This window comes from Chrysemys picta, chromosome 10 (assembly GCF_011386835.1).
Source record: "Chrysemys picta bellii isolate R12L10 chromosome 10, ASM1138683v2, whole genome shotgun sequence".
Taxonomy (NCBI): Eukaryota; Metazoa; Chordata; order Testudines; family Emydidae; genus Chrysemys; species Chrysemys picta.
This window is the reverse complement of record NC_088800.1, coordinates 81,499,459-81,519,441: the sequence shown is the minus strand read 5'-3', so window position 1 is coordinate 81,519,441 and position 19,983 is coordinate 81,499,459. Positions and strand designations below refer to the sequence as shown.

The 19,983-nt window shown below is 52.7% G+C and overlaps 2 protein-coding genes across 2 annotated transcripts in view; both read right to left on the bottom strand.

The window, feature by feature from the left end:
- LOC101949124 (unconventional myosin-XV) overlaps positions 1-6,827 on the bottom strand; it is an 80,424-nt gene extending 73,597 nt beyond the window's left edge. The window contains exons 1-6 of the mRNA XM_065559003.1: positions 6,516-6,827; positions 5,867-5,930; positions 5,369-5,478; positions 4,717-4,791; positions 4,152-4,242; positions 3,320-3,325 (exon numbers count right to left, since the gene is read on the bottom strand). Of these exons, the coding sequence (XP_065415075.1) occupies positions 3,320-3,325; positions 4,152-4,242; positions 4,717-4,791; positions 5,369-5,478; positions 5,867-5,930; positions 6,516-6,598 (429 nt within the window). The 5' untranslated portion in view covers positions 6,599-6,827. The remainder of the gene's footprint in view (positions 1-3,319; positions 3,326-4,151; positions 4,243-4,716; positions 4,792-5,368; positions 5,479-5,866; positions 5,931-6,515) is intronic.
- Positions 6,828-7,045: 218 nt separating this feature from the next.
- LOC135973831 (unconventional myosin-XV-like) lies at positions 7,046-18,051 on the bottom strand. Its single transcript, XM_065559005.1, has one exon. It carries the CDS (start codon positions 14,721-14,723, stop codon positions 9,693-9,695), a length of 5,031 nt encoding a protein of 1,676 aa, XP_065415077.1. The 5' UTR covers positions 14,724-18,051; the 3' UTR covers positions 7,046-9,692.
- Positions 18,052-19,983: the final 1,932 nt, after the last annotated feature.

The following is a 19,983-nucleotide window of genomic DNA, read 5'->3' as shown; positions in this document are numbered from 1 at the left end:
GCAGTGATGGGCACAATGCAGAAACGAAAGGCTGGCTAGACACATCGGATTAACCCTCCTGGCTGCCCTGGGCCAAGGATAAAAATGATACCTCCACCTCCAGCCTGCTCCTCTTGGGGACAGGAAGTAAAAGCCTTCTCCATCCTTTGCATAAGAACATGAGAAGGGCCACACTGGGTCAGACCAATGCTCCAGCCAGCCCAGTATCCTGGCTTCCGACAGTGGCCAGTGCCGGGTGCTTCAGAGGGAATCAACAGAACTGGGCAATTGTTGAGTGATCCTGCCAGCTTCTGGCAGTCAGAAGTTTAGGGACACCAGAGCATGGGGTTGTGTCTCTGACCATCTTGGCTAATAGCCATTGATGGAACCATCCTCCATGATGTCAAGTATCAGAGGGGTAGCCGTGTTAGTCTGAATCTGTAAAAAGCAACAGAGGGTCCTGTGGCACCTTTGAGACTAACAGAAGTATTGGGAGCATAAGCTTTCGTGGGTAAGAACCTCACTTGCCTGTCTTGCATCTGAAGAACCTGTCTTGCATCTGAAGAAGTGAGGTTCTTACCCACGAAAACTTATGCTCCCAATACTTCTGTTAGTCTCAAAGGTGCCACAGGACCCTCTGTTGCATCCTCCATGAGTTTATCTAATTCTTTTTTGAACCCATTTATACTTTTGGCCTTCACAGCATCCCCTGGCAACGAGTACCACAGCTGACAAATGTGCATTGTGTGAAGTACTTCCTTTTGATTTTTGAACTGGATGCCTATTAATTTCATTGTGTGATCGTCCAGTTCTTGTGTTATGGGAAGGGGTTAATAACACTCCCTTTTCCCCTTTCTCCACATCAGTCATGATTTTCTAGACCTCTATCATATCCCCACTTAGGCGTCTCTTTTCCAAGCTGAAAAGTCCCAGCCTTACTAATCTCTCCTCATATGGAAGCTGTTCCATACCCCTAATAATTTTTGTTGCCCTTCCCTGAACCTTTTCCAAGTCCAATCTATCTTTTTTGAGATGGGGCGACCACATCTGCACGCAGTATTCAAGATGTGGGCATACCATGGATTTATATAGAGGCAATATGATATTTTCTGTTTTATTATCTATCCCTTTCTTAATGATATTTTCTGTTTTATTATCTATCCCTTTCCTAACATTCTGTTCACTTTTTTGACTGCTGGTGCACATTGAGTGGATGTTTTTAGATAACTATCCACAATCACTCCAAAATCTCTTTCTTGAGTGGTGACAGCTAATTTAGACCCCATCATTGTATATGTATAGTTGGGATTATGTTTTCCAATGTGCATTACTTTGCATTTATCAACATTGAATTTCATCTGCCATTTTGTTGCCCAGTCACCCAATTTTGTGAGATCCTTTTGTAGCTCTTCGCAGTCTGCCTGGGACTTAACTATCTTGAGTAGTTTTGTATCATCTGCAAATTTTGCCACCTCACAGTTTACCCCTTTTTCCAGATAATTTATGAATATGTTGAATAGGACTGATCCCAGTACAGACCCCTGGGGGACACCATTATTTACCTCTCTCCACTCTGAAAACTGACCGTTTATTCCTACCTTTTGTTTCCTATCTTTTAACCAGTTACCAATCTATGAGAGGACCTTCCCTCTCATCCCATGACACCTTACTTTGCTTAAGAGCCTTTGGTGAGGGACCTTGTCAAAGAACATAAAAACGGCCCTATTGGGTCAGACCAAAGGTCCATCCAGCCCAGTATCCTGTCTACTGACAGTGGCCAATGCCAGGTGCCCCAGAGGGAGTGAACCTAACAGGTAATGATCAAGTGATCTCTCTCCTGCCATCCATCTCCAGCCTCTGACAAACAGAGGCTAGGGACACCATTCCTTACCCATCCCGGCTAATAGCCATTAATGGCCTTAACCTCCATGAATTTATCCAGTTCTCTTTTAAACCCTGTTATAGTCCTAGCCTTCACAACCTCCTCAGGCAAGGAGTTCCACAGGTTGACTGTGCGCTGTGTGAAGAAGAATGTCCTTCTATTTGTTTTAAACCTGCTGCCATTAATTTCATTTGGTGACCCCTAGTTCTTATATTATGGGAACAAGTAAATAACTTTTCCTTATTCACTTTCTCTACACCACTCATGATTTTATATACCTCTATCATATTCCCCTTTAGTCTCCTCCTTTCCAAGCTGAAAAGTCCTAGCCTCTTTAATCTCTCCTCATATGGGACCTGTTCCAAACCCCTAATCATTTTAGTTGCCCTTTTCTGAACTTTTTCTAATGCCAGTTTATCTTTTTTGAGATGAGGAGACCATATCTGCATGCAGTATTCAAGATGTGGGCGTACCATGGATTTATATAAGGGCAATAAGATATTCTCCATCTTATTCTCTATCCCTTTTTAATAATTCCTAACATCCTATTTGCTTTTTTGACTGCTTTCTGAAAATCTAAGTACACTATATCCACTGGATCGCCCTTGCCCACATGCTTGTCTGCCCCCTCAAAGAATTCTAGTAGATTGGTGAGGCCTGATTTCCCTTTACAAAAACCATGTTGACTTTTCCCCAACAAATTTTTTTGTTGTTTGCACAGCACCAGGCACAATGGGATCCTAGTCCTTGACTGGGGCTCTTAGATGCCAGGGTAATAATTTTAAATTAATAATTACATTTTCTAAAGAAAGATGTTGCCTTGGGCATTGGCACCTCTGGCCCATTGGTGGACCCAGTTCTGCTCGGAAATGTTTTTCACCATCAGTAATTGTGACTGACACGAGCCATCCCAGGCGTTCCGGGCCTGAAAACTGGTGAACACAGCAAAACCTCCGTTCTCCCTCAGACCCAGTCTCAGGAAAATGGTGCTTCCAAGTTAAACATTTGGCTGAGCAACGAAGAGAGACCAGGGTTTGGCTTCCTTTAGTTCCTTTTCTATTTAAGGAGTGGAATACAGTGACCTGTCCGCAAATGCAACAGTCATTGTCTGCTCTGCAACAGCTCCCGCACAAGGCTGGGGGCGAGGGTCGGTTTTAATGCGAGAAGGGTTTTCTAGCCTGTCTGCTGAGTGCCAGGGGACCTGTAACTCCCCACTGGATGAGGGCTGAAGGAGGGCAGGAGGGGAGAAGGAGAGTAGGGGAGTGAAAGGAAAGATAATCACTGCAAAGCCACGCACACACACAGGGCTCAAGGCTGCAGGCAAAAAAAAACCCCAATGACTCCTAGGGGAGTTCTGAGCTGCAGGATTTAGCCTCAGCAGAGATAACACAGCAGGCCACTTTGGCATCACTCTGTTAGGTAAGTGGAAATTTTGCATCCCACACACACACCCCATACCTCTATCTATGGTAGTGCAGCAGGGACGCATAGGAACAACAACAGGTCAGGGTCACCAACACACCGGCAGTGAGAAGAGGATAATAAGCCACACTCTATTGCCAAGAACTGTACGTTTACCCAGGAATTATCTGGGGAATGGGACCTACCAATGGGACCTACCTCCCTAGAATGGGACCAACATCTGCCCATCCTGCTGCTGCAGAGGGCTTTATGAGGCTTCCTAGAATGCAGACCCTTCTCTGGCTTTCACACGGGGTGCGTCTGATGCTGTCTTTGCCAGGCAGAACGAACTTCTGTGCAGCGTGCTGCAATTTGGGGAGGAAGGCCCCTGCTCCGGCAGGAGGGGCACAGCTTGGAGACCCCTGAGTTTAGCCACGGAGAGCAAGGGAGGGAGGGATTTGAAGGGAGCCGAGAGACCGCAAGTGAGTCCCAAGGAAAAATGACTGCCTGCGAATGGCTCCAGGGAATAAGTCCCTGAAAGCCATCATGGGAAAAGGCTCCAAACAGCCTTCAGTTTTAACTGCCTCATGCTGAATGTCCCAGGTACCTCTGGCGGGAATGCTTGCACCTGCTGGGTTGCAAAATGTGCTGATTCTGTCCATGGGGGCACATCTGCCAAGCTGCCGGCCAGGTTGGGGCATTTGAGGGGGACGCACCTGCTGTGCTGCGGAGCTGGCCAGTACATCCTGGTCCAATGCACCTGCCAGGTGGCCACTCACCTCTGGTACCTCCCGCCATGCTGCCAGCTCCATGGGCACATTGGTGGCTCATGGCAGCACAGCAGTTCTCAGGGCACCGTAGCTCGTGGCATCTGGAAAGGACACTGTACCTGCTGCATCACATTGCGTTTCTGATTGACCGCTGCCAGGTAACGCAGGACCAGCTTGGTGGCTTCCGTTTTGCCTGAACCACTTTCGCCACTAGAAAGAGAAGACGCGAACATAAGGAAGGTCGCTGAGCGTGCAGTCAATCACCTGAAGCCAGCCGAGAGGTTACCGAACCGAGCGGCAGCTACACGAGCTATGGGTGTGGTGCTCGGCCCTGCTCCCATTGAAATCAACCAAATTCCGACTGGCTTCAGCAGGGGCTGGACCTGGCCTGGCGGTTTTACCATTATATTGATTTTAATACTGTCAGGCTGGTTAAAGATGCCAGCAGAGATCGATCCCGGTAGCGCTCAATCGACATCCCTTTGGGATTTGCCATGACGATGATGAGAAAGCTGCCAGCTTCTCAGCCCTGCAGAAGGACAGCTCAGCTCTACCTGCAGGCCAGGTGTGGCATGGGCAGTGGCTGGGCAAGCTGCCATGAGCGGGCTCAACCCGGAGCTAGAGGGGCCACCTCTTGGAACGAAAGGGGAGCTCCCTTTCCCCCGCGAGGCCACAAGCTCTCACCTGATGATAATACACTGGTTGTGTTTGGCATCCATCATTTTGGTGTAGGCGACGTTTGCAATAGCAAAGAGGTGCCTGCAAAAGAGACAGACGCACCGAGCGTTAGGGGTAAAACAGTCCCTGGAGAGGAGGGGTTCCCACCAGCCCCACACCCTGGTTGGCAGCCGGACCAGGCTTCTGATGCTCTGAGCTGAGCCAGCTCCCTGGCCTTAGGTCACCCACTGGCACAAAGGAAGTCTGAAGACACCCAGCAGGATCGAACCCCAGGCTTGCTACCCAGGAAAGATCGGTTACCTGCGCTGGGATCTCCACTCGAGAGAGAAGACAGCTGCTTCATCATCAGACAGACCGTTCGGGCCTGAGCGCCCTCTGCAGCACCTCCCCATAGCGGCTCAGCACTGCCCAGGATCCTGCCCAACCCTGGGGCCCGATCCTGCAAACCCCGACTGCCCCACGTGGTCCTGGATTGCAGTGGGGCTACTGGGGTGAGAGAGGATTACTCCCTGCAGGCTCGGGTCCCCGGCCAGGACAATCAGAGCTCACGGAGCCTGAGCAGCCGGGCTGTGCGGCAGGGACCCCAGCCGGAAGGGGACTGTAACATGCCAGGAGGAGATAGACAGCACACCGCGCTCCGTGCGGGGGACGTACTTACGGGGGATTCTCTCCCAGCGCCCTTCCTTCATACTGCAGCACCTGCTCCGTCCCGTAGATGTTGTACATTTTGTAGGGGTTCACGGACACTAAGATGCTGCCTATGTAGGTCTGCAACAGCAAGAGACACACAAAGGAAATGCTGCTTATGTTTTTACGCTCGGCAGAAGACGAGCGGCAGGCACCTAAGCTGAGTGACAGTAATGCCTAATGCCATTTACCAAAGGATCTCAAAGCACTTTACAAAGGTGGGGGAAGGTCCATCTCTGGGAAACAGTGGCACACATTGGTTAAGTCACTTGCTCAAAAAATCACACAGCGAGATGGGGGTGAAGCAGACTAGAACCCAGGCGTCCTGACACGCTGTGCCGTGAGTGACCCACCCACCAGACACACACTCTGCACGTCAGTGTCAGACAGGACCCTCCACTGGTAATGCCGAGGAGACCCCGAGGCCTGTAATAAACTCTGAGTGCGACTTCAGCTGCCAGGAACTTACATAGATTAACTCACGGTCAAACCTCGTCTTGATGTTCTGCAGCACTGCCCCCTCCTGGAGGTCCCTGGAACACACAGCACAAAAAGGGATCAAGCCATGGCCCTAGCTCAGTGGTTTGAGCATTGGTCAGAAAGAGGATGAGGCTGATGGCCAACAAATCCACTCCTGCCGTCTCCACAAATGAAACCCCAGCCAGCTCAGTGCCACCAACGTGCAAAGAACAGGCACCCCTCCCAGGCACAGGCAGTCAACGCTCCGAAAAGTGAGGGTGGAGTCAGACTAAGGGAATCCACCGCCGAGGCTGGTGAGATCTTAAAGTGGGTCGGGGGAGGGCATCTGCAGGAGCTGTTCACGGCAGTGGGCACGGTCCATGCTAGGGCCTGGGGAGCACATTGTGCTAGTCACTCTACATAACCAAGGTGAGACAACAGCTAAGATGGAGGGTCGGAGGTGACACCGAGATGATGGGACTCACCCAAGGTCACACAGCAGGTCAGTGGCAGAGCTGGACCTGTACCTCAGATTCCTGATTCCCAAGCCGGTGCCCTGGCCCCTAGCCCACAATGGTGCTCTGCTGAGTGACACCAGCCAGCCCATGGTGATTAGCATTCCTTTTAGAGCAACCAGAGCATGCCGGTCAGTCACTTACTGCAGCTGGGTCATGTCCTCCACGCCATCTTCCTTTGGCTCTTCTCGGGGGCTCCTGGACGGCAGGTTGTGGATGGAGTGCATCTACACTCAGGGAGGAAGACATGCAGATCGGGCAGCGTTACTCAGAGAACTTCTCCGGCCAGCTCAGGGGTCTCACGAGACAGAGAGTCGGGGTCAGACCCCAGGCCAAGCCATTGCTCCCAAACTGGTCCAACTGGCCTGTCCGTCTGCCTGGGCTGGGGACAAGATCCCCACTGCTCTAAAGTGACTGGACTGGCTCAACCCTCTCCCATCAGCAAGAGGAAACCCTAGGGAGCAATAAGGCTTGTGCAGGTGGAGCCGGAGGTTACAGAAGGGACTTTGCAAAGGGGGAGGTCTGACCCCAACCCTTTGCTGACAAGTCCCTTCATTGCAGCAGGCCACCAGGTGGCATCACCTGGTACAGCCACCGATAAGGCCAGGGAGTGGGGGGGGGGGGGGGGTTGGGACACCAGGCCCTGGAGCAGTTCCTATCTCCTCATCCCATTTTGGGCGTGGGTGTGTGACGGCCGCCATCTTGGCCTGCATGACTGGGATTAAACCAGGGACCCCCAGAGCTAAAAGCATGAACTGCTACAGCTTGAACTAAAGAGCCAGCCCTTGTAGCTAGGGCCTGTCACAGGGCCAGGTCTCTGCAAATTGGGACGTGCATAACACACTAACCAGTGGGTTCCAGTTGTAGCTATGGAGGCACTGACAAAAATCAACTGCCTGATGGAGGTGGCTTTCCAATAAAGGAGAACAGAACTGGCCCTGTTCAGGGGTACAGCCGCTATGGAGCGACCCCTTTGGGCAGGAGCTTCAGCAGAGAGATGTCTTGAGATCAGACCATGCCGCTCCGCTCTGCATCACTCCCCGGGCTTCCCCTCACTTACCATATCCAGCTCACACCTCTCAAACCCTGCACAACTCTGCCCTGGTCTGCATCTCTAACCACATTCCCTGCCCCTCCACTTTGTTCCACTGATGATACCAGTCCTGCTGCCCTGTCTTTCCCCTCTTCACCCAGGCTTTCATGCTGGGGCCTATGTGGGACGAGCCCACCAACCCCGTCCCAAAGATTCATTTCTTCTACCAGCTGCACCCCCTCGCTCACACACACACACACAGTCTATTAGACTGAGGACTTGTCTACATGGGGACATTCAGGAAAGTTAATCCAAATTAATTTTTAAAGCAAATTCATTTAACCACAATCAATCCCTTTGCGGACACTCTTGTGAATTAAGCTAAACCAAATTAAGGCCACTTTAATTCTGAATGAGAGTCTCCATGCATGGGTTCAACGTGGTTTGACTAATCCACCTTTAATCTGAATTAACCCAAGGTGTGAATTTATTTTCCTGAGTGTTCCCACGTAGACAGAGAGCAAAAACGAAAATGACCATTCATTATTTGCATTACAGTAGCACCTATAGGCCCGAGCCGAGAACAGGGCCTGAAACAGTCTCTGACATAAAAGGATCACAAGCTAAACAATGTGGATGGGGAATCCATGCCGTGCCCTACCCCCTAGACCACACTGTCCCTCAGTGTGCTAAAGCAACTCCCCCAGTGTATTGTCCCTCTGCATTCCACTATAGCGCACGCCTTGAACTGCTGGGTAACATACACAGGCCCCTATATTGTCACACTGGCACCTATTTAGCTTTCAAGAACAATGCAAAGGGTAGCTGAGGCACGGTACAATCCCCGCGTGACATTCAGAGGCGGAAGATACCCATTGGGTCCCTGGTTCACCTCCCCCCAGCCAGTGCAGTATTGGTCCCTCTCATCTCATTCCCTGGGCTTTGTCTAACGTGATTTTAAACGCCTCGTGCAGTGTCAGCTGAATGCACAGAAGAGCCACAGAGCATCTGTTACTTCACAAAAAGCCCAGGTAACTAAGAGTCACCAGCTTGGAAGAGCAGACAATAAACCCTGGAGCCTTTTCAATCATCACCGTAGCTCCTAACCTGGAGAGCATCCAGCCCCTCATGGGCTCAGGCCAGGGTAGGCAGCAAGCAGGTAAGCCAATCGCCATCCACGGTAAGCCAGTCACGTACTGGGGTAGGTCTCAGATGAGCTCTGTCAGCCAGTGCGTGCCAAGAGAGGCCCCTCTAATTAAAACGCTCCTTCTGTTCCAATGCAGCTACCTGCCACAGATCAAGTCTCTGCATTTACATATACCTCTTTTGTTCCATTGCTATGACAGAGGTCAAACGGCTCCGAACGTACCAGCTGTCACCCTGGCTGCGGTGGGGGGGCTTATGGTTTTACAATGACAGAGCCCAGGGATAGCTCTGTGCCTTTATTAAACCTCAGTCTGGAACGGGCTGGTTTCCCCTTTCCAGCTTACGTGCCAGTTCGCTAGCTGTGCCCGCACCGCTTGGCTCCTGCAGCCCGCTGTTGGGGAAAGATCCAACAGGCCAGGATTTTTAACCAGCCAAAGCCAACCTCGTGGTGCCAGCTGTGGTCTCCGGGGGGTTGGCTGTCAGTGAGTAACTCAGCCCAAGCAGGGGATGTTTGCATGGGAGCACAGGCTGGCCACCTTAGCTTCTCTCCTGCTCAGAACTGCCATGTGGGTAAAGCCGCGCTCCCACTGGCATGGTCTGAATGTAACAGCGCGAGTCTCATCTTGCTGACCCCACTGGGCATCCTTACCCCAGAGGAAGCGAGAGGAGCGTCAGAGCCAGGACCGGATGGCATGGAGGAGAAAACATTGTTTTATTTTCACATCTGAGGCCAGCTCTTGTGCAAGAGAAGGGAGCCAGATCTAGTGGTTAGAGCAGGCGGCTGGCAGTCAGGACTCCTGGGTTCCTCTGGCTGGCTGGCTGTAAGCACCTGATGCTCATTCCATGCTGGGAGAAGGGTGGGGAAGGGGCACATCCAGGGGCTACACATTAACTCTACTAATAGACAAGGTCTGGTTTTACCCTTCAAACCCTGGTGTTTTCCACAGCACTCGGCCAATTTGTTTCTCTGACCAATGTGTAACTTACACCCCCCATCTCACTGCAGATTTGGCCCAGAGGATTTTAAGAGAGCAGTACCTGCTTACCCCAGGGGCCAAATGTTGCTCACTCTTCAGTGTAAGGGCCTGATCCAATGCCCCCTGACATCGTTTGGATCTGGATCTTTGGATCCGGTCCCACATTCAGATTAACCCCTGTGGGTTTACTACAATGTAAACTGGCCCCAGGTCTGGATTCTGCTCTAAATGCACCAAACTGGCCCAAATCCCTGAAATTACCTTATCGTGCCAGGGCGGTTTTTTGCCCGTGTTCCCACGCTCCCAGTGGTTCCCATCACCCCGGTTCTGCACTGAGGATCGGTGGGTCAGGTACCCAGCAGTGCTGTCTCCTCTCCGGCCCGACCACCTGTTCAGGCTCTCAGTGGGAGGGTTATGAAGCAGTTTCTCAGAAGACCATGGGCTGGGTGACGCACGGACGTTCACCATCTGCTGCTTAGACCAGTGCTGCTTGTGCATGTAGGACATCCTTCTGAAGGTGCCCAGCCTCTGGACCTGCGGCATGACAACGGCGTACCTCCCCACGCCGTCCTCCCCTGACATGTCCTCGTTCTCAAAGAGCTCAGCAGGGAGTTTTGCTGGTCTGCTGCATGCTTCCTGCAGGGATGGGGACCCGGCAAAGGAGGGGCCAGCTCCCGTCACAGAATGTGGGCCTTTGAAGGCCACAGTTCTTTGCGATTGAGGGCCCAGATTTGCTTTGCCTTTCAGCACAGCGTGGGGGCTGCAGGTGGCCGAATAAAACAAATTCCCACCCGGAACCTTATGCGCCCAGTTTGGGGTAGGTGACCGTGGCCTGTTTGCTTCTCCCATTGGCATCGTAGCATGTTTTAGGGACGGAGCAGGGGAGGCCGGCTTCTGAGAAGGGCTCCTACCAAGGGGGCGTCTAGGATCTGTCGGGGATGGTGGGCGTTGTCCCTGGGCTACATGTCCGCCCTCTCTCACTGAGAATTGGAGAGCTGTGGGTCCTAATGTCTGACCTGCCACTGGCTGTCCAAACCGTTTCAGGAATGCATTCCTACCTCCTGCTTCACCTGCAAGCATGCTGCTGGTTTCTGCAGGAGAAGGCCTCCTCGTGGAAGGGGTCTGGGTCATCCCAGCCAGAGGCTGGCCGATGCGTTTGATAAATGCATTAGGGATCCCAGGAGCAGGGCTGGGAGGTGGAGGTAGCTTTGAAATGTTCCTCATGCTTCCGCCTCCTGCCATCTTGGGTGATGGAGTTCGCTGAGCTGGCATTTCGTTCCCAGAAGCCCTGTCCCAACGCGGCCGTGCAGGCAGCTCCCCCGCCGGCCCATTAGCATCCATGGGGGACGGGGACCAGCCAGGTAGAAAGTTAGGAGAGTCTTTGATGGTAACACGATGGCTTCCTTGGCGTGTCAGCATCTGAGGGGAGGGTGTTCTTGCCAATCCCCGGGGAGGCGGCCCGCCTCTGACGGACGGCATCGGGGATGGTGGGATGGGAGACTGAGCTCCCGCTGGACGGCCCAACTGCTTCAGAAACGAGTTCCTCATTAAAGGCTTCACTGCTTTAGTTGGAGGCTCGGGCTGCCTGTTCCAAGCCTGGGGGAGCCGCCTATGTATTTCCACGGGCGAGCGCCTCAGTCTCCTTGATAGCTGAGGGGAAGATGACCGTATGCTCCCAGCGCCCCTGGCCGAAAAGCTAGGGGACCTTGCCTCAGGAGGAGACCCAAACTGCCTCAGGGATGGGTGAGGTGAAGAGGGTGCTTTCAGTTCCCCAGGGGCAGGATTATGGAGCCCTGGAGGGGCTAAGCTCCCAGGCAGCGTGGCAGGGGGAGTGCCTTGGGGGGTTGAGCCAAACATTTGAAACCTCGATGAGCTGGATTTGAGGGTGGGCTGTGGGGACGGCAGGCTGGAAGGTGGCTCACCCCTTGTGCTATTGACGTGCTTTAGCACAGGCTGTGGAGACCAACTCCTCTGACTCATGAATGGGTTATGAGCTGTTGGCCTAGGAGATGACATGGGCTGGAAGGTGGAATCTATAGGTGCTGTGCTCCCAGCGGTGGAGGAGTTTTGTCTCCATGATCGAGGAGGAGAGGAGACATTTTCTCTGGCCACTGGAGACCCTGGTCTCCTCAAAGAGCGAGGAGGAGCAGGGGGAGGGCTCTTCATCCTCAGAGAGGATCGCGGTGAGGGAGGGGGACTTCTGGGTCTCATTGGTGACTGGTAAGAGGGAAGCTGTGGAGACTTCCCAGTCATGTGGCTGCCGAACTGCTGCAGAAAGGGGTTGTTCGTCTCTGGCTTTTGAAAATCCGCCTGTGGCTGGTTAAAGTTGAGCCTTTTCACACTGGGTTTTGGAGAAGGGGGTCTCTGCCACATAGAAGAATGAGACGGTGGCCTGAGGAGCTCCAGACTGCTTCTGCTTCCTACTCTCCTTAAAGGCTGAGGGGAGGGAGACCTTTGGGAGTTGTTGTTACTGACTGTGTAATCGAATTTCCTCATAGGCAAGAGAGGTGCCGACTCTAAGGTCTCCATCCCTGCTAATTTATGGCCAAACTTTTTATAGGACGGCTCAATAAATGGATGCCGGTCATGTGATTTCTCCTGGGGGATGTCAAAACGTCTTACAGAGGGCTGTGGAGAAGAGTGATGAAAGCTCTGTCTCTCTGGACTCCTACACTGCCTGCTAAGTTTCGGGGAAGAGGTGGAACTTGGCATGTCGCCGTGTCTAATTGATGGCTGAGGAGAAGGTGGCCTCAGAGGCCCGCTCTCACCAAATGACAAAGATGTTGCCCTCCTTACTGGAGAGGGCGTGGGAGGCCTGCCCTTCACCTCGCTCCCACGGTGTTTTAAAATGGGTTTTGGTTGTGTGAGGGATCTTTGTAAGAACTGTCCTAGGGGGCTCCCACATCCTCGCGGAGAGAAGCTTTGCAAATGCGCCCCCTGGACATTGCCTTGCTGGCCACCAGGGTCGAACCTGCTTCCCATTGACTTTGGAAAGTGAGGCCTTGGAAGCCGGCTGCCATGATCCTGGCCAACACGGCCGTATGTCACTGAGGGTTGGGGATCCCCAACACTGAACTGGGCAAAGGGAGGCGCCAGCGGCTCGTATTCACCGTAGTCATCCTCATCTTGATCTACGCCGGCAAGGGAAATATGCGGAAAAGGAGGGAGAGGAACATCAAGTTTGTCTCTGCCAAATAGCTTCACCTGCGGCCTGGGGAAGAGCCTGAACTTCCTGTTTAACGACAGTTTAGAAGGCAACGTTTCCTCGATCCCCTGCTGCTCAAAGAAGGAAGAATTAGGGAGCATAAAAGGATAATCTCCATTCTCATCCGCCAACTCCTCTGGCTCATCCATCTCCGTTATATCGTCCAAGGGATACGCATAAGGGTTATAGGAAGACTGAGCTGGAGGGTCCCATTCGTATTCGCTATAACTGATTTCATGCTGAGGGGAATAATCATCCAGATAGCCCACTTCATCTACCCTCAGGTTGTAGGGCCCTCCAGAAGGACCATATCTGTCTTCAAAAGAGCTGTATGGCCCTGCTTGCTCTTCATAGTAATCCATATCGCTCCTATATTGGTCATAGGGTTCATATGGTGAATAGCCAGAAGGTGACTCATAATCCTGGTCTTCATAGTCGTAGTAGTCAGACTGGTTTTGCAGCGGATCATCGTAGTAGTCCATGGGCTCTTCATAAAGCTCATATTCTTCTTCCCTATCATATCCAGGGTCGTCCTCATAATCAGATACCCTTCTGTTATGAAAGTCGTGTCCGTCTGCATAGTCAGTTGGTGCCTGGAGGTAGCTTTCCTCCTCAGGGTAGCCATACTGAGCTGGGGCCTGCGGGTCGTAAAAGCTGCTGTCATCCTGGTAACAGTTGTAATAGTCCAGTGGGACTGCAGGGCCCTCATACCCGCTTGGCCTGGGCTGTGAGAACCTCCCAGAGGGCTGCCTCACAAGGCCGCCATGTTCAAAATTTGGCTGGTAGCCATATTCCTCTTCCCCTTGACCATAGAGCCTCCTGGCTCCAGAGAACCTTTTCATGTTGGCTCGGTGCCTCAGAATCTCGTCCTCTGAGGGGAAGGGGAGTTTCTTAGCTCCAATCCTAGACAGCCAGGCCTCATTCATGGACCTCTCATTGTAGGTAAGCCTGGCCCGTTTGGACAGGAACTTTCTTGTCAGCCAGCTGGTGGCGGCAGCAGCTTTGCTCAGGATCTGAGCCCGGGGTTTGAATTTCTCTTTCGTTCTCCTCCGGCGGAAGAGGCTGCTGAAGAACCCACCCTCCTCCTTAGGTTTCTCGCCGCCCAATCCCAGCCGTATCAGCAGGAAAGAGGGCTTTTTTGGGTTGCCACTGGCCTCCTCTTTCTTCTTCTTCTTCTTCCCTATACTCTTGAAGCGCATCATGAGGTTGGAGGTGGATTTCAGCACTGCCTTGTTCTTCTTCATCTTCTTCTTCGTGCTGTATTTATTCAGCCCCCAGAAAAACCGGGAGGTGTTCTTGAACTGGCCCTTCTTGGAGCGCTTCAGGCCTAGCCTCTTGAAGCCCATGAAGAGCTTGGATGCACTCTTCAGGCTCTTCTTCATTTTGGACTTGGGCGGTTCCACTTCCCTTCTAGCTAGACCAGCCATAGCCTTGGTAGCCCCTTTCAGCTGAGCCTTGGCATGCTCCTTCTTTGCCCCCTTCTTCTTCTTGGCATCATCGCCCGCCAGCCCCATCACCAGGTGGGAGGCACCTTTGAGGTGCAAGTCCTTCTTCTTTTTCTTTGCAGAATAATCTTCCTCCTCCTCCTCTTCCTCCTCCTCTTCCGACAGCACCTTTTTCCCTTTCCCCTGCTTCTTACCAGCCATGGCTTTGGAGGCCTCCTTTTTATCCTTCCCTTTCTTTTTCTTAGGGTCTTCCTCACTGTCCTCATCTTCGTCATCCTCCTCCTCCACCATCTCACTCTCCTCATCACTGTCTTCCTCGGCATTGCTCTTCGTTAGTTCAGAGTCCGAGGCCTCCTCCGACTCACTGAGAACCTCCTTCTTCCCCTTCTTGGCATCCTTCCCCTTCTTCTCATCCTTCCCTTTCCCCTTTGCCACTTCCTTCCCCCCTTTGGCATTGCTCTTTCCCCCCTTGACCTCGTCCTTGCCCTTCTTGGCATTGCCACCCTTCTCAGCGGTCTTTTTGGTCTCACCTTTTTTGCCACCCATGCTCCTGGTGTTTCAGGCTCATACTCTAGCCTCCAGGTGCGGCAGTGCCATACGTCACCCACGATCCTGGGTATAGGTGTGGGTTATAACAGTGTCCCCCTGGGTGGTCAATCCCCCAAAACCAGGCAGCAGCAAGCCTTCAAAGCCAAACCTTCATGCTGCCCATGCACATTCGTGAGCCAATTGTAACGTCTTCCCAGCAGCAGAAGGAAAGCTTTTCTGCATTGCTCCGAAACAGGGGCATGCAGTGCCAGGAGCTAGTGCTCGTATACAGGTCTTGGTTTTATTTACCTTTGCAGGGTTTCAGTGGAGACAGAGCAGTTCTCCATCCTTCCCCCCCTCGGCTTACTCGTTCCTTCTTAGTCCCCCCTACTGCACTTTAGAATGGGAATGCAGTGTCCCACCGGTGATGAGAACATCCCCTGATACTTGCAGCTGCATCCTCTGGGAGACCCTGCTTCATCCTTCCACTGGGAAGTCCCCGGTCCTGGCTCTTAACATTCCATAACGACTCCTCGGTCAAAATGTCTCATCCCATCCTGCGATGCACCTTTCTGCCAGGCACGGGGAGTTAAGAACTCAAGTTATTGCGACTGTTCTGCTAGACTGTAACTGTATCTCCTTGGCTCCTGGCCGTATGAATAATGCAAGTGGGCTGCCCTGCTTCCACTCAGAGACTCTTCCAAAGGAGACAGAAGAAGCGAAGGAAGAGAACTCAGAAATGGCCTCTGGCCAGTGCTCCAAATGCACTGGCCACAGCAATTGGAAGATAAATCTGGATGAAGGCAAAGAGTGGAAACCATTCTTCTTAGAGGGTGAAATTCACATTCACCGCTAGCAATCTATGCCTTACATCACCCAAAAGGCTTCAATCGGATAAAGCGGTGTGTAGTCTCTCTGCCTAGGGGGTGAATTTTCTCCCAGACAGCATAGGTCTTCTGTTGGTTTTCTCCCCACAGTATTGATCCCCACCAGGGATATCCGCATTAAACCAGGGGCTCTGATTCTCCTCTTGCTCACAGTGCCATAAATCAGGAGTAAATCAGGAGTCACTGGGAGACACACCAGTGTTCCTAATGGGAACAGTGTCAGGAGCTTGTCTGCCTCTTTCTCCACCAGGCCAGGAGGCTACATTTACGTGTCAAAATTAGGAGACAATGATCCTGTTACAGAGGGTGGGCCAGATTCAACTTTCATCTACACTGGGGACGGTTGCTGGGGTTGCTGTAACGTAGCTGAGAGCACAACCTCGGTTCAGGAATAAGCCGCAGGGATGGGTGAAATCTAGCCTGAAGACCCTGTTCTCATCCATCATCTTAGCCATTGACAAGGGGAGAACACAAAGGCACAGTCTTCAAATAGGACCTTTCCCATGAGATGTCAGTGACACACTCATGTTAAGAAAGCTCAAGCCCTTCAGAGCCAAATTCTGCTCTCACGGCCACGCACCTGCTGACTCCAGTAGGACTGCCTGGGCGAGAGACCTCCACCCTGCGATTTCTTTTTAATCTTGCAAATCTGACAACTGTGGTGAAATTAACCCCCAAGAATAACTGATAAGCATGTGGGTTTTCAAGGGATCCAATGAAAAGAGCAGGATGGGACATCCTGGTTTATAGAGGGCAGGACCTTCCATCCGGGAGCCTGAATTCCACCGCGTTAGTGACACTGGATCTCCAACCTTCTCAAACTGCCTAAGGGGACATTGGCGCAAGCAGGCCAAAGGCAATACCACTCAGGGGGATTCAGGTGAGCTCCAAAGTCAATAAACCACAGAGAAAAGGACGGGAGGATTGGAATGATCATAAGCCGCTAGGCACATCCACGCAGCTTTCCGCTGACAGCCTGAGCCCTTCAGCAGTTCACATCCCAGGCAGCCTGCACTGACGAGACACCTGTCCGCAGCCTACACACCTGCTAAACGCATGAGCTGCTACAGCTGTGCGTGCACTAAACCTGCCTGGTGGGGGAGGGGGACTGTGATAGCTCATAGCCTGTGTGGATCAGGCACGAAGGGGGCCCCATAACATACACTCGCCAGTGGGTTACGCGTGCAGTTAGCAGGGGGATGCAGGAATGTGTTCATGCATGTTTGCTTGTTGTGTGCACAAGATTGTCTGTGAAAGGGCAGGGGTATGTGTGGCGTGCCCGCATGTGACTAGTGTGTTTGCATGGCTGGGGCGTGCACAGGGACAGCAACTGTGGAATGGGAAATCAGAGCCCTGCAAAGCATTTGCCGCCGAGCCCTGTTTTCCACCCCACAGTTTCCCCATCGCCCCCTGCAGGACAATGGGGATAATCTCCATGTGTTTTAAATTTACTTCCCAAGCAGGGTGGGAAGAATACGGCGATCCTGCCACCATGCACTGTTCTGGAGGATGCTGGTATCTCCTCTAGCATAAGGCAGGCCCTAAGGGCAGCCAGGCAGCCTGGCCAGCTTTCTGCTGGATGGTATAATGCTGCGGATGATTTCTGAACCCTCAGTCGCTGCCAGCTCCCTGTGACATTAATATCACTCCACGGCAAGCCCTGCAGCATGTTTTCTGTGGCCAGTAGCAAATGGCTTAATAGCACCGGGCACTGCTGTGGTTTTTCTAGCCCTTCCCCAGGAAGTTCAGGCCCCGAGGCCCTTTCTAAGACCCAGACGTCTGTGCTCCTGGCTCAGGTTTCATAAGGAAAGCAAAGGAGCACATTTCATATCGGAGCACGACTAACTTGAAATCAGACACTCAAATCTTCCCCAGCCTTCGTGTGCGCTGCGCCGCTCGTATTGCAAATCAGGAGGGCTGCTCTCCTGTGAATTCAGTGGCGGGGGAGACCCAGCCATGCCTCCTTGGGCCGACGAGCAGCGACCGGGGCTTGCTTTTCAGCCAGGCAAAATCGTGCTGAGGATACTTGTTTGCTTTGCAGCATGCTGCCTCCACTCCCAGATCCCCTTGTCGTCAACTCCGCTCCCCCAGTGACTGTTCCTACAGGGCAATGGGCAGCGCTGTGGGAGACGCATTAATAGGTGGGTGCGCCGGAGCGCTCAGGGCCATGTATGTGGCGCCCTCTGCTGGGAGGACACCAGTCTTAGGCTTATTTCCCCTTTGCAATGAGGAGAATTGATCCCCACGGAGACAGCAGGGAGCCCTGTTTTCACCGGCAGCCCTTCCTGAGTGACCCCTCCTGAGGCTCTTAGGCCCAGAGCCATCAAGGTATTTAGGCTCCTAACTGCCACTGAAATCAATGGGCATCAGGAGCCTAAATCCCTTGGTGGATCGGGGTTGCAGGCGTTACTCTCTCCTAGCCTTCACTGAAGTGTGGCCTTGGGTGTTTCACCTGAGTAAAGGCCACAACCTAAAGGGCCAAATCCTCAGCTGGTGTAAATCCACGTAGCTCCACTGAGGTCAGAGCTCCATCACTTTACCCCAGTTGAGGAGCGGGCTCGTTAAGGTTTGGCCTTCACTCAGGATTCTGAAGGACATTTTTGTGCCTCTCTATGTCCATCGCTGATCTCCAGACCCAAACCCAGCCAGGCTGTGCTGCTTGCCGGCGCGCCGAAAGCCACCCAGCCAGCGAGCATCAGCTGACAGCATCTCAGGGGGAAGGAGACGGATTAAAAGCAAATGAGCATTTCGTTGCATTCAGGCCTCTCTTACCCAAGCTTCCTAGGGTCCGACAGCTGCTCCTGCTCCGGCTGACCTCAGTGGTAAAAAGCTCCCATTGGCGTAAGGGTTCAGGATCAGGGCCTGTTGAACAAATGGATTCTCGACTATTTGAGCAGGAGTCACAAACAGGCCAGCTCCTCGGTGTGTGTACATGGCAGAGCTCAATAATGGAGCTACGCCAATCTAGGATCGGTGCAGAATCTCACCCCTGCCTAAAGCCCCGGGGAAAAATTCACGAAGAGAATGAAAAATGACCTTTTCGGGAGAGATCTGAAGGTGAGCGCTGTGGAGCTGGAAAGCTGGTCTCTTTCACCAACAGAAGTTGGTCCAATAAAATGTATTACCTCGCCCACCTTGTCTTCTAGGGAGAAAGAGACAGAGTGTAGAGCAGTGTTACCAGCTCTCACAATTTTAACAAGTCTCACAATCATTGCTGCTTTTTCTTAAAGCTCCAGCTCCTGGAGTCATGGGAATGTGGGAGAATCTTGGCTTGTGATATTACCTCACCTATCTTGTCTTGTAGGGAGAGGGAGAGGGAGAGGGAGAGACAGGGTGTAGGGGTGTGTATGGGTGTGGGTGTAGCGGAGTGGTTACCCCGCTCCTGCCTGGAAGGGCTTAAAACAGCCCTGGCAGAGGGCTGCAGCTCTAAAAGCTGGGCTGATTGGGGAAGTAGCCACAGCTGGGCCACGCCCCAATCAGGCCACAGCTGGCCTGGATAAAAAGGCTGGGAGCCAGATGCCAAACAGTCTCTCTCTGTACTTAGAGAGAGAGAATGGCCTGGTTGCAGAGAGCGAGACATAGGGTAGCTGTCTGGAGCAGGACTGGGGAGCTCCAGCCTGGATAGCCCCAGCCTGCAGCCTAGTAGGAGGCCAAGGGGTACTGGGGGTTGCAGAGGGCAGCCCATGGGTAGGCCAAGGCAGCAGGTCCAAACCCAACCTTGCGTGTGATGAGTGGCTGATACTGCAGTCTGCCTCAGGGAGCGGGGGCTAGTTGGTGACTGGCAGTGGCCTTATTCTGAGGTGAGGTAGGGATAGTGGGTGGGGGTTCCCTGGGGAGGGGAGACCCTAGTACTGAGGGCTGTATGGCCAGAGGGCAGCACCCCAGATACAAGGGCAGCGGGGTCTGGGAGGGACACGGGGGGCCAGAGGACAGGTGGATTACTGGCCTGCAGGGGGTGCTCCAGGATGCTGGAAGAGCTAATTCCCAGAAGAGACCAGCAGGAGGTGCCGGAGGGGTGAGTCTGCCCCTTTACAGTGGGTTATACACAAGGAGGGTGTGTGTGTGTGTGGTGTGTGAATGCATAGTGTGCGGGAGGGTGATACAGGGGGGAGTGTGGTGTGTGTGAATGAATGTATAGTGTGTATGGGGGCAGAGGTGCATATGTTCACACTGGTGGTTGCACTTCCCTTTTCCACCTTCTTCTATTCATGACTCCCCCACCAATCCTGCAGCTTGCTGCCAGCATCAACTATTAATGACAGACCTGGATTTGAGTGGCTGCAAATTCATGAAAATTTAAGCAGAGATGTTCTAAACTTGTCATTTGTTTCACCCACCTGGATCACCTTCCCACGGAAAAGACACTCAGAGCCACAGTCAGTCGCCTTTAC